At 44.1% G+C, this 14,647-nt stretch overlaps 1 protein-coding gene across 1 annotated transcript in view; it reads left to right on the plus strand.

The window, feature by feature from the left end:
* Nucleotides 1-14,647, plus strand: part of LOC136620902 (cytochrome P450 2K6-like) — a 48,070-nt gene that overhangs the window by 15,626 nt on the left and 17,797 nt on the right. The window contains exons 2-4 of the mRNA XM_066595972.1: nt 1,859-2,021; nt 11,715-11,864; nt 13,018-13,178. Of these exons, the coding sequence (XP_066452069.1) occupies nt 1,859-2,021; nt 11,715-11,864; nt 13,018-13,178 (474 nt within the window). The remainder of the gene's footprint in view (nt 1-1,858; nt 2,022-11,714; nt 11,865-13,017; nt 13,179-14,647) is intronic.

Below are 14,647 nucleotides of genomic sequence, written 5' to 3' on the forward strand. Positions count from 1 at the left end.
AATGTTACGAATTATGGGCTCTGCCTATACCGCTGCTAATGGTATGTCTCTGGGGTGTGGAAACAGAGGCTTCCCAAAGACATGATGGCGGCGAGGCCATTTCCCACCAACGCGGTTACTGTTAAGGTGCATATAACCACGGACACGTGGAGAGGACACTTAGTGCCTCAAAAACATCCCCCTCCTCCTCCAACAATGAAAATATTCTTGGCAAATGCCTTTGCATTGGTTCGTCTGGTGGCAGTCCAAGAATTTCACCTTTACCGACACAACAAGAGAGCCCCCCCACCATCCCCCCGCCACGGCCCACTTAATCCTGGCCACATTCCGAAAACCAACAAAATAAAACCGCGCTACTAGGTCCGCAGTCACCACCACATTACCACCAACGCGGTTACTGTTAAGGTGCATATAACCACGGACACGTGGAGAGGACACGTAGTGCCTCAAAAACATCCCCCTCCTCCTCCAACAATGAAAATATTCTTGGCAAATGCCTTTGCATTGGTTCGTCTGGTGGCAGTCCAAGAATTTCACCTTTACCGACACAACAAGAGAGCCCCCCCACCATCCCCCCGCCACGGCCCACTTAATCCTGGCCACATTCCGAAAACCAACAAAATACAACCGCTCTACTAGGTCCGCAGTCACCACGACATTACCACCAACGCGGTTACTGTTAAGGTGCATATAACCACGGACACGTGGAGAGGACACGTAGTGCCTCAAAAACATCCCCCGCCACGGCCAACTTAATCCTGGCCACATTCCGAAAACCAACAAAATACAACCGCGCTACTAGGTCCGCAGTCACCACCACATTACCACCAACGCGGTTACTGTTAAGGTACATATTACCAGTCTGACTGGGGCATGCAGACACCTTGACAGAATGAATAGTGTGTGGCACATAGGTTCCCCATTGCTATGCCCACGTGTGCAGCTCCTGATGGCGGTGGCACAGGATTATATTTCTCATTGCTTCTGTACAGCATTGTGGGCTATCGCCCCACCACTTTTAAAGAGGGTCGCTGCCTAGCCGTGCCAACCCTCTGCAGTGTGTGCCTGCAGTTCCTCCTCATGGCAGACGCACTTATAAATAGACATGAGGGTGGTGTGGCATGAGGGCAGCTGAAGGCTGCGCAGGGACAGTTTGGTGTGCGCTGTGGACACTGCGTCGTGCAGGGGGGAGGTGGGTTGGGCAGCATGTAACCCAGGAGAAGTGGCAGCAGAGTGCCATGCAGGCAGTGATTGTGCTTTGTTGTAGGTAGTGTGGTGCTTAGCTAAGGTATGCCATGCTAATGAGGGCTTTTCAGAAGTAAAAGTTGTTGGGAGGGGGGGGGCACTCTTGCCGGTATTGTGGCTTAATAGTGGGACCTGTGAACTTGAGATGCAGCCCAACATGTAGCCCCTCGCCTGCCCTATCCGTTGCTGTGTCGTTCCCATCACTTTCTTGAATTGCCCAGATTTTCACACATGGAAACCTTAGCGAGCATCGGCGAAATACAAAAATGCTCGGGTCGCCCATTGACTTCAATGGGGTTCGTTACTCGAAACGAACCCTCGAGCATTGCGAAAATTTCGTTCCGAGTAACGAGCACCCGAGCATTTTGGTGCTCGCTCATCTCTACTCATTATCAAAATGTCACACCAGGCTCCAAGCCTTTTTGCTGTCATACTATCAGAACTAACTGAGGATCAGCTGCTATTGGTGGCACAAGTGTACTCACAAATTATAAGCAAAACTCTTAATAGGCTCCACTGCTCACTAAGAGCTCTACTAAACATACTATAAGTTTATTTCCAGCATCCTGACTTTTGGCCCAAAATGATATCTTCACCCCATTTCAATTCGCAGCTCTCTAAGAAGTATGGACCAGTATATACAATAAAACTAGGGGAAGAGGAAGTTGTTGTACTATGTGGATACGAGGCAGTGAAAGATGCCCTTGTCAATCATGCTGATGAATTTTCGGGAAGACCAATAGTCCCACTTTTTCAAGAAGTAACAAAGGGATATGGTAAGTAAGTCCACTTGGCTCTATCAGTAATCTTAGCATTGATAACATCTTACCCCAGGTGTCCTTGTTCTGTTAGACTCACAATGTCTTTTATGGCTGAAAAAAACTTTTTGCTTTTATTACTGCTCCCTTTCACTGCTGCCCCTGCATCTGTGTCACCACTCTAGTAAGAGGATGATTTATCTTTCAACTCTGGTACTGTTCCCGGAATACAGTATGTTATTGCTGCAGGTCAAATTATTCCACCATGCACAGGAAGATTTCGCTTTCCTAGCTATTAGCTCTCTAGACTACAATTCTGTTGTGCAAAAACAGGAATGCCTGATCTAAGTGTCACAACAGCACCTTCGTATGCTACAATGCAATATGTATATATATTTGGCATCACATGAGAATTATAAAATTAATTTTTGGACTAAATGTTATTCAATTTACAAATTTCCTTAATCCCTTTCCAAAAATGGGCATACCATTCTATTCTTAGTGCAGTAAGACATATTGATAAGTCTAGTGGTTGTCATAGGCACAGGTGTTGTGTCCATGCTTTCAACAGTGGGAGACAGCTGTACAATACAGCCAATGCCTGTCTGCAATGTCCGCGTCAACGTTAGCTTCACCTGTTTAACTGCTTATATGCCACAGTCAGTAGCAACCGCAGCACTTAGGGAGTTTGAGAGGAGAGGGCTCCCTCTAACAGTCCATCAGAATCCAACAATACAATCACAGGGTACTGATGGATTTTCATCGCAGCCAGAGGACTGACAAAGGCCTTCAGGCTTGCTAAAAGCAACTTCCTATTATACTGAGTATTGCAAAGCATTATAGAGACTCCCAAACTAAAGATAGATAGTTTAACCCTTTGCAATCCAATTTTGGATTCAGGGTTTCCTAGGGGGCTTTCTCTGATGGCACCATCTGCTGGCTAGAGCCAGTATTGCAGTATGTGAAATGCCGGGGAGGCCCTGACAAGAGAGCGGCCTGTAATATACAGTAAGAATACCCCAGCGGATATCTTCCGACATAAGAGCTGTACAGCCTACAATCAGAATGTTGGAAGAAGTCAGACAGTGGATTGGAAAGGGTTAATAAAGGCTAATAAAATTAAAATTCCCCATCTAAAAAAAACCAATAAATTTATGACACCACCACGACAACCAATAGAAAACAGACAACGCATCATATAAATAACATTTCTTATGATGTGCAAAAAAAACGATGTATTTCTCCATTCCCTGCTATAAGAATATAATAGTCAAATGTTGACAAAATAAACTACAGCCTATCAGACAAAGAACAAGACCCCATACAGCTCTATCAAAGAAAAAATAATGTGTAAAAATGATAAAAATGTTTATTTTATAAAATATGCTTTTTTTCAACAAAAAATATTAAAACACAAAACAGCTATATAATATAACTGTAATAAATTGGTACTGCCATATTCCTACAAGCCCACAGACTACAGTTAACATATTGTTCTACTGTATGGTGCATGGTGTAAAAAAAAAACTGTGACGGAACAAATATATTTTCCAATTTCCCCTGAAAAGGAAAAATAACGGAAGTTAATCAATAAACTATATGTACTCAAAAATGTTGTCAAAAATGTCTGACATCATTAAAGCGGCTTTACATGTCATCAAACATTGGTGAGAGTGTAAAAAATGGTTAAAAATAACAGACTAACAACTCATTGCTCCGATGTCTTGCTAGACCTACGTCATCACTCCATCCTCATCACTGGGCTTCAGTGGTCTCAAGCTGCATACCAATGAGGCCAGTGGTTGGCTGCAGCAGTCACATGTGTAGATGGAATGTCACTGATGCAGCCAAAATAAACAGAGCCTGGCAATGAGTAAGGACCAACAGGATATTGAAGTAGTAAGTAATCATTTTTGTTTTTTTCACAATTTCCCTCCCCCTGCCAATTTTTTTTTTTTTATATATTCTTTATTTATTATAAGAAGCAAAGTAATATCAACAATTGTAGTGGAACATGCATCGAATAAGATATATCGTCATAGTTGAACAGCATAAATGAACAAGTTCGATAATTTTTCATTTTGTTTTGAAACACTGAAATAATAATGAGGTAGAGAGGGAAAAGGTATGAGGGGGGGGGGGGGGGGGATGTGTAGGTGTAAGTGCATCTTGAAATCACCGGTGGTTATGAGATTAGAAGTGATACATATCTGAGCATTTAAGAGTTACCTGTCAGGTGATGCTATCTTGCGCTATGCGGCCAGCGGATCAAATTGTGTTATGCTTTCCAGAGAGTGGGTTCTTTACCGTTGAGGAATTATTTGGATAAGTGGATTAAGTTCCTGTCCAGGAGCCCCAAGTTTTCTCAAATTGATTATGGGTTCTATTAGCCCAACTTGACAATTCTTCGAATCTGCGGATTTCATTCACCTTGGACAGCCACTGTGCGAAGGTAGGAGCTTGAGGTTGGAGCCAGAGTAATGGTACGAGAGATTTAGCGGCTGCTAGAAGGTAGGTGGTCAGGTCATATTTGGAAGGTCTGAAAATTGCTGATGGCCTCGCTAGAAAGATTTGTTCAGGGAGGAGGATAAAAGAACTGTTTGTTATTTCTTGGAATTTAGTTTCTATCTGATCCCAGAAGGATCTTATTTGTGGGCAGGACCACCAGATATGCACCAGAGAACCTGTATGTTCGCTACAACGCCAGCATTTGTTTGAATTTGAAAGCTTGTAGGCAAATAGCCATTCTGGGGATTTATACCAGCGTGTTAGGAGCTTATAATGATTTTCTTGTAGTCTGATGCATCTGGAGTGACCGTGAGCGCTTCCTAAAATAGACTTTACCTCCTTGTCTGATAGGCGTATTTTAAGATCAGTTTCCCAGGATCTAATAAATGCGGGTCTGGAAAAGTCGCGGTGATCTATGAACTTCTTTTTAAGGATTGACAGTTTTCTACCGTGGGTGAGTCTGGCTGCAGCGACTCGCTCAAATTCGGTAGGTGGCCGAGAGGATGGGAATGTTTTATTAAAGTAATCTAGGGTTTTTGTTAGGTGAAGGGTTTGAAGGCGGTTAAGAGGTGGGTGATGGACTAATGCTAGGAGTTTTTCAATGAGCTGAGGATTTTTAGTGGTCCCACAAATCATTTATGGTAAGTTTGTCTAGGAAAGACCATAGTTTTTCTGTATGTTTGTCTAGTTTTATGTTTAGTAGCTCCGGGACAAGAGTCAAAGGTAGTATAGGAGAGGGGCGAGGGGCCAGCTGTCCTTGAAGCGAGTCCCAGGTTTCACATGCGCCGCTTATGAGGGGGTCAGTTGAGGCTTTCCTGTAGGTTTTCCTAGAGGGACACCATAGGTCTTTGAGAAGGGTTGAACCATATGTTGCTTGCGCTAGTGAGCTTACAAGAGAGTTTTTTGAGGGGTTGACTAGTTCAAGCCATCTGCTGAGCTGAGTGGCCTTGTAATAATGTTCTATGTCGGGAAGGCCTATGCCTCCCTTCTCTCTTCTCAGTATAAGTAATTTGTGTGATAAGCGGGGGCGTTTACCATTCCAGAGGAATCTGGAGAAAATGGTCTTGATACACTTGAAGAAAGAGCCTGACAGGCGAATAGGGATCATTTGTAGTTTATATAAGATTTTTGGTACGATGTACGTTTGGATCAAGTTTTTCCTACCAAACCAGGTGAGGAATGGCAAATTGTATGATTTTAGAAGTGTTGTTACCTCATCTAGGAGGGGGGCGAAATTCTTGTTATATAGGTTTTCAAGATTTTTTGTGATATGTATTCCTAGGGAATCTATATGGGATTTAGCCCAACCAAAGGGGGAGGATGTCTGAAGTTTATTTACCATTGACGAGGAGAGTGTAATATTTAATATGGTGGATTTTGAAGTATTCACTTTAAAATTTGAGACTGAGCCATAGACTTGTAATATATCATTTATTTTACTAAGGCTTTTTTCAGGGTTGGTTATGGTGAATAGTATGTCGTCTGCAAATGCTAGCGTTTTTATTTGATGGTGGTTCAGTTTTATACCTTGTACCTCATCGCTCTGTCTTACCATCTGAAGTAAGATTTCAATTGAAAGAATAAAAAGAGTAGGGGAGAGGGGGCAGCCCTGTCTTGTTCCATTTGAAATTGTGAAAGGTAGCGAATATATGTCGTTCGCTTTTATTTTCGCATGGGGGCTCGAATACAGAGAGAAGATGGCATGAGTTAGGGCGGGGGGGAAATTAAATTTGTCTAATACAGCACGCATGAAATCCCAATTTACCCTATCAAATGCTTTTTCAGCATCTATTCCGAGCAGTGCCAGGGGTATTTTTTTGTTCTGGGCATATCTAATTATGTGAAGAAGACGTGCTGAATTGTCTTTACCTTCTCGGCCTGTCACGAACCCAGATTGTTCTTCGTTTATTAGACTTGGTATTACTGTGTTGATTCTTTTGGAAAGTAATTTAGCCCATATTTTGACGTCTAGATTTAGGAGCGAAATAGGGCGGTAGCTACTACATAAAAGAGGGTCTTTCCCTTCCTTGTGTATAAGAGAGACAAAGGCCTCTTGAGCCTGTCTTGGTAATTGCGCTCCTCTTAGTAAGGCATTGAAAGAGGATACTAACTGGGGTAGTATTATATCTTGATACTTTTTATAATACGCCAAAGGGAATCCGTCGGGACCTGGGCTTTTGTGTTGTGCAAAGCTATTTAGAACATTTGTAAGTTCGTCGAGAGTTATTGGTTTTGTTAAGTTAGAGGAATCTTCAGCTTTCAGACTTGGTAGGTCTAATGGAGAGAGTAAATCTTTAATTTTTTTCTTTTTGTCCTCTGATTCTTGGTTGTCTGTTTTATTTAAGTTGTACAGCTCTGAGTAGAACTCACGGAAGGTCTGGGCTATTTTTTTTGGGCAATGGTGTAGATTTCCTGCTCGATCTGTGATGAGGGGGATATGAGTTTTACTCCTGGCTTTCTTTATCAGGGAAGTCATAAGTCTACCTCCTTTATTGCCGTGTGCGTATAGATGGTGTTTGAAATAAAGTACTGATTTTGCGAACTTATTATTCAAGATATCTTTCAACTTTTCTCTGAGTTCTGTTAGTTTTGGTTGGGCTTCTTGAGCTTTTTTTTTCTTTGCTATCTGCTCGAGGGAGGAGATTTGCAAGAGTAGGTCATCTATTTCTTTCTGGTTGCGTTTTTTTGGGGTTGCTCCTAGAGCTATAAATGTGCCTCTGATGACTGCCTTGTGTGTCTCCCATATCAAAGGTTGCTTATCTGGAGTCTGGGCATTTTCCTTAAAAAAGAATTCTAAATTTTTAGCTATTGTTTCGGCTATTTCTTGGTTCTCTAGAAGAGATTCATTCAATCTCCAAGACCAGCTTTTATGAAATGAGCTCGGTTTGACGAGGGAGACTGTTACAGGGGCATGATCAGAGATTGTTATGTTACCTATCTTTGGGTTCTTTATTTGGTGTATTAAGGAGGAGGTGACAGAAATATAGTCTATTCTTTGGTGGGATTTGTGGACTTGGGAGTAAAATGAATAATCTTTGACTGTTGGGTTGAGAGTTCTCCAAACGTCTATAACCTGTAATTCCTGAAGTGTACCAAGCAACCTCTTCCTCGCTTTCTGAGGTATCTGAGATTTTCCCGAGGATGAGTCGAGAGAAGGGTTGATAGTTAGGTTGAGGTCAGCTCCTATTATTATTTTGCCCTCCGCGAATAATTTAAGTTTATTTAAGGCTTCTAATAGCCACGGAATTTGGCCTTGGTTGGGGGCGTAAAGGTTTGCTAGGGTGTATGTTTCTGAATGTATTTTGCCCTTTAGGAAGAGCATTCTTCCCTCTGTATCTGAGAATGTGTTTTCAAGAATAAATGGTACAGATTGATGGAGCGCTATGGAAACTCCTTTTGAGGCGCTTGAGGGATGGTTGTTAAAGTGCCATTTATCGAATGGCCTTCTGGGAAATTTTGGAAAATTTTCGCCTTTAATGTGGGTCTCTTGGAGGAAAATTATTGACGAATTTAATTTTTTAAGGAGCCACGTTATCCTGCTTCTTTTTTGGGGTGCATTTATCCCCTTAGCATTTAGGGTAGTAATTACGAACTCTTCCGCCATTTGCGGTCGAGGTGTATATTTGCGTGTTATCGTAGGGTTTACCAGAGGTGATCAGATGCACAAATTAAAGGGTGTAGGATAGGTTTCGGGTTAGTAGGAGAGTGGGGGGGAGGGAAGGAGGGTACAAAATATGAACAAAAACTAGCAAAGGGTCCTGGGACTAAGTCCTGGGATAGGTGTTAATTCTTCTCAAGCCCGCAAAAAGAGGATGCAGGTCCGAGAATGGGATGTATTGTGGGAATAGTGTGCCCCACTCAAAGCAGTGGGATTATGTTATCAAATTGCAATTTTTCTTAACATAAAAAACTCTTATATAACTCTGTCTGTCAACGAGAGTGCGACATCTGACAAGTCTTGCCAAACAGCCAACAAGTCTGATATGTGTGCGGCAGGCGATCGCCCCACCCCGCGCCCCCCAAGAGGGGAGGCAGGAGGGGGGGAGAGGGGAGCCGCACCAGATGACAAGAAAGAAAACAATACGGCAATCAGACGTCCACCGCCCAGCCACCCAGGACGGCCGTGGAGCCACGCCCACCACGGGAGACAGGGTGTCTCCAGGGCGGGCCCAACCCCCCAGCCCCCCAGGGAAGCAGAGCAGCAAGCGAGACCGCCAAGTGAACTGAACACAACTGCCACCTACAAGCCCGCAAGCGCCATGTGTCCACGGCTTCAGAGAGGGCGTTGCGGGAGGCAGTTCAATTGAAAACAGGTGATGAGTCACTGTGGTACTTATCAGCAGAGGAACCAATTTCCCACCACGGCTGCGTCTTCACTTCAATAAGTAAGTCCAACTCCTTGCGCAAGCAGGTCGAAGAAATCTTCTGCTGTGAGGTAATAACTTTGAAGGCAATCAGAAAAAGAGTGAAAAAAAAAGGGGGTGGAAAGCAGATAAGATGAAGAGCAGAAAGAGTTAGTTAGGGTCGCCTGAACTCCGCTGGTGGGACAACCTTCGGCCGCCAGGCCAAACTTGAACAGGTCCTCATGCTGATCCGTCAAACTCTGGTGTCGCGTGGACGTCTATCCATCCTGCAGCTTGGGAGTCTCCAAGAGCCGTGACTGCTGAAAATCGAGTCTTGCTCTGGATCTTCTGTTCCTAGGTGACTTGGAGCGGGAAACCTCCTTCCATGGGGTTTGTTTCTCTAATTTTTTGGCGCCCTCTTTTTCTCCCAGAGGCATCCATGAGGGTATCTGTATTGGTGCGGTAACTAGAGCACTCCAAGCTCTTTCCAGATCTGCTGGAGTATGGATAGTAATACGTTTGCCGTCTTTTTGAATCGCCAAGCCAAAGGGGAAGAGCCATGAATATTTCAAATTTTTAGCTCTGAGAATCTCGAGGAGGGGTTTCAATTGCCTTCTCTTTGCGAGGGTGGAAGGGGCCAAATCTTGGTAGAGTTGGATGATGGCGTCATGGTATTGTATTTCATCTCTATCTCTAGAGGCTGTTAGTATTGCTTGTGTGTCGACAAAGGAAAGTAAGCCACAGATTATATCCCTGGGGGGATCGCCAGGTTTCGGTTTGGGTCTAAGAGTTCTATGAATTCTTTCAATTGTGATCTGTCTGGCGCGCTCTTCGCCCAATAGGTCAGTGAATATAGTTGCTGCCATACTTCTCAAGGCTTCAGGGAGAACAGACTCTGGAATGTTCTTGAATCTTATGTTTCGTCTGCGACTTCTGTTTTCTTGGTCTTCAATGAGGACCAAAGCTCTATCTATCTGGTCTCTCTGTGTGTCCACTTGGTCAGTTAGATCATTCGACTGTGCAATAAGATCAGTGCAGGTGTTCTCCAGATCCTCTACTCTGTTACCAATTTGATGGATTTCTGTTTTTATTTCTGTCAGTTCTTTTAGGATAGGTTGGAGCGCTTGTGTCAGAGCCTTTTTAAGAAAGTTCTTGGTTATACCTGATCTATGAGCACTGCTTAAATCTGTATCGTCTTCGCTGTCTGAGTCTGATGCAGAGACGTTCTCGTCTTCTGCTACTGGTGGAGGGTTTTTCTTAAAAGAACTCGCAGGTGAATGGGCGCTTTTCCTCTTTAAATAGCGCTGCAGGTCAGGTTGGTTTTTAGATAACGTCTGCTGACTGGAGGCGGATATCGCTTTTTCTTTCGCCGTCTTGACCATCTTGCAATTGGTTAAAAGCTAAGGCTTCTACGTGGGGCACAAATTTGGAGCGTGTTTTACAGCATCAGTGTTCTGTAGTCTCCCTTTTTTTTTTTTTTTAGAGGGAGAGTATTTTGTTATGTTATTCTTTCCTGCAAGGGTGTGAGGCAGGAGGTGGGAGCTGACGGACTTAGGTGGTGGCGGGGGACGTGGGTCACCACTGTTGGGTTAAGAGAGTCTGTGCAGACCAAAGCAGAGAGCAGGGGAAAGCTGTGTACGATGGAGGTTGCACTCCCTATGTTTATCTGCTACTTAGGTGATCGTTTTGGCTCTCAGCCAAAGGTCTGCTTGGTCTGCAGGTGGATGCTATCTCTTCCCAGGAAAGGCACTCGCCTCCTTTATCGATATGGAGAAGGGAGCAGGGACTTCTGTCACTTTGGGTACTTATGGATGACTGTCCCGGATGTTTCTATGCGGGGTGTATAAGCAGGCTTACCGCTCGGCTCCGGAGTCCTCCGTTATGTCGGGACCTTCCGGTCCTTCTTGTCTGCCTCCTCTAGCACCGCCGCAGCGTGCAGCAGCACGGGGAAGAGTTTCTAGGTAGAGGGATACTCCGGGTGCTTCAGGCCGAGTGCGGCCAGCTCGCGCTCTTTTGCGGCCGAAAATTTAGTCCCCGGCTCCGGCCGGATATGTAGGCCTCACCTGCCGCGTCTTTTTTAACTCACAGAGGAGTCTCTGTTTCGGTCCCGCTTCTTCCTCCGACACCGGGAGGACTTCTTCTTAGCAGAGGAGCCTTGGGTGAGTGGAGAAGGTGCTTAAAAACACCCGTTTTGGTGGATCTCCAACGAGCTCGCTTACAGTGCGACTTCCCGCTCCAGAGGTTAGGCCACGCCCCCCTCCCCCTGCCAATTTGTTAGATTAATTGGAAAATTCCTTTAAGGTCAAAATTAGCTGTATCCTTAAGGGGCTAAAACATGAACCATAAAAAATTGGGAAATTTATTTTCCTGTTGCTGAACACTTTACTTAATTAAGACTTTACATAATTAATTGATATCAGATAATCAGAACCAATTTCAAATAGCTAGAAAGACATATGTGGCCTGCACATAAGGTTAAGAAAATTGGGAATACAGCGTTCCAAAAGCTAACATTTTGCGATGGGCAAAAAAGCGCAAAACAACCCTAGTCATGAATGGGTTAAAGGAGCACTAAAAGTAAAAAAAAGAAGTAGCAAAATTTAGCTGCATGTTAAACTGGAAAAATGTTTGTTTGGAAACCAAAAAAAACGATGGAGTCAATGGTAGATAAGATTTAGAAATTCCCACGCAGAAAGGAACTCCAGTGAGACTTCCTTCTAATATGACTAATGCTGAAAAGACTTTGGTTAGTTAATTATGGCAAACTTTTTCCATCTATGACAATTTGTGGCTATTTAATCTGTAGGAAAAATGTTGGCCGCCATCTTGTAGGTGTAATATTATTCCTTTATGTTCTCAGGAGTTATTTTTGCTCACGGTGATAATTGGAAAGTGATGAGACGTTTCACTCTGTCAACACTCCGAGATTTTGGAATGGGGAAGGAAGGCATTGAAAATAAGATAATCGAAGAAAGCGACTTTTTGGTGCAGAAGTTCAAATCTTATAAAGGTTGGTGAGCGGTTCCATCATACTTTATGTGCTGGTGTTGCTTGTTGAGTCTGTGCATGGTTATCTTTTTCTTCTGGAGAAGACAGGCATTGGTTTATGTTCCCAGTCATTTTTACAAGGCTTATTTAAAGGTCTGGCATTGACTGCAGGAATGTTGCCTGCTACTAGGTGGCGCTGTAGAGGCATAGTTCCATCTTCACATTTGCATAAATTTCAAAGAGTTGCATATATCACATAGTAAGTCTCTTCACGCCTACTAGGTGCTCTCCCTAAAACAAAACTTTATTCGTTCTGACCCGCGTCTGTAGGCCTCTTACCCAGCCAAATTAGAAGCATACTGCACACTGAGGAGGGGCAGAAACTCTGAAACAGTCTGTCTGTGCATGGTTAACTTTTTCTTCTGGAGAAAACTGTGGTTTTGGCTTATATTTCCAGTCCCTGTTACAAGGTTGGTTAAGAGGTCGGACATTGACTTGCAGGAATACTGCCTTCTAATAGGTGGCGCTATAGCGCCATTTTCCATCTTCCCATTTGTTCTACTTCAGGTGACACTATCACACTGGATCATAATCACAGCTATTGCACAGCTTTACATGATTGTTCAGCTTTCCACTAAAGGTGGCCTATCCTCAGGATAGGCCATTAGTAATAGATAACTAGCTGTTAGCAGGGTGGATGCCCTACTGTTGGTAGCTGCTATGTTACCGGAAACTTGCAGCTTCATTCCTATTACAGCAGATCCATGGAGTAATGCACTGGCCTGGCTAACAGCGAATTGCCCTGGGCCTCGGAAGGCAGACACCCACTAATCTACCATTGATCAGCTAGCCTCACATTCTGAGCACCATGATGCTGGGAGTTCCAGAACGTGATGCTGCAGTTTCTCGTTGGCTGCAATGATCGCATGATTTCTTGTTACATCATCTGTCACAATAAACGCTGGGACTGCAGCGAACTGCAGTGCTGGATCCTGGTGTCTGTGAAAGGGTTAGTAGGGACTCTTTGTTTATATTGGAAGCTGCCTGGTTGGCCATTGGCTATGAATATAATGGACATTGACTCTATATACTAGAACATGTTGTATTATAGATGTTCAGAAAATTCACTTACTACAAATGATGTGACTAACATATTCTGACCCTTGTATTTGCAGGCGAGCCCTTTGATAACCTCATGATAATAAATGCTGCTGTAGCCAACATAATAGTCTCCATCTTACTGAGTCATCGATTTGCTTATGAAGATCCCACACTTGTGAAGCTGCTAAAGATTGTTCATGAAAATACCGAATTAGCTGGAACCCCAGCAGCTGTGGTGAGCAGCTCAACTCCATGTTATGTCTAAAGGAGACTTCTGGGAAATACTGTAATGATGATGTACTATCCAAAGATAATGGCTTCAATATGTGATTGGTCGGGGACTTAGGCTCTTCAACAATCTGCACAAGGAAGAGGCTGCTGTGGTTATTGGCACAATGAATCCACCTTGATAAGAGTTCTCAATACAGCAGAACGCAACCACCAAAGTTATGCCCACCCCATAACGCAGGGGAGGATGGCTGTGATTAGGAGCTTGTCTCCTGCTGCAACAACCTAGATTGGAGATCACACTAACCTTGGCCTTTTAACTTTTTAGATGTTGTAGTACACTGCAGCACCTACAGTAAGACATAAAACAAAGTGAAGGAGCTCTCCTTATCGTCACATCCCTGGAACCCTGTAATACAATACCAGGGGCTGACAGTTAAATATGGCAGCCAGAGAAATAAGAAAGATCCCAATGACTGCCATAATAGTCCATCCTTTAGGAATAGTCTTATAGTTGCCTCCTCTCATCTCCCTCTGCTACTGGTCACTATCGCTAGCGTCCTCTGCCTTCCCATCTGCTGTGTGGCCAACACTCTTTCATTCCTTCTGCTCTTGCCAGACCTGTAGTGCGCTCGCACAAGAGTAAAACCAACATTTAAAAGGCCCATTGGGCACACCTAGATTCATGTCCCCAGTATATCACAGCCCAACACAAAGAGCCAGCACAGCAAGAAGCTGCAGTGCAGACAGCTATGTACAGGAGTTACACAGACTCTACAACAGCAAAATATTAGGATATTTTTAATAAAGACTATTTAGACATTTATTTTGCATTTAGGAAGCAAATGAATAGAGATGAGTGAACGTACTCGTCCGAGCTTGATGCTCGGGCGAATATTAGGGTGTTCGGGATGCTCGTTACTCTTAACGAGCACCACGCGATGTTCGGGTTACTTTCACTTTCATCTCTGAGATGTTAGCGCGCTTTTCTGGCCAATTGAAAGACAGGGAAGGCATTACAACTTCCCCCTGTGACGTTCCAGCCCTATACCACCCCCCTGCTGTGAGTGGCTGGGGAGATCAGATGTCACCCGAGTATAAAAATCGGCCCCTCCCGCGGCTCGCCTCAGATGCGTTGTGAGTTAGCTGAGGGAAAGTGCTATTGTGTTGGAGCTGCTGTAGGGAGAGTGTTAGGAGTGAGTGTAGGCTTCAAGAACCCCAACGGTCCTTCTTAGGGCCACATCTATCCGTGTGCAGTACTGTGGAGGCTGCTGTTAGCAGTGTTGCACTTTTTTTTTTTTTCAAAATCGGCCGTGCAGAGCATTGCGCCCTGCACTAATACTACAGGGACAGAAGTGGTGGTTAGGCAGGGAGAGTGTTAGGAGTGAGTGTAGGCTTCAAGAACCCCAACGGTCCTTCTTAGGGCCACATTTAACCGTGTGCAGTACTGTGCAGGCTGCTGTTAGCAATGTTGCA

The sequence above is a fragment of the Eleutherodactylus coqui genome, chromosome 1 (genome assembly GCF_035609145.1).
Source record: "Eleutherodactylus coqui strain aEleCoq1 chromosome 1, aEleCoq1.hap1, whole genome shotgun sequence".
In the NCBI taxonomy this organism is placed as follows: domain Eukaryota; kingdom Metazoa; phylum Chordata; class Amphibia; order Anura; family Eleutherodactylidae; genus Eleutherodactylus; species Eleutherodactylus coqui.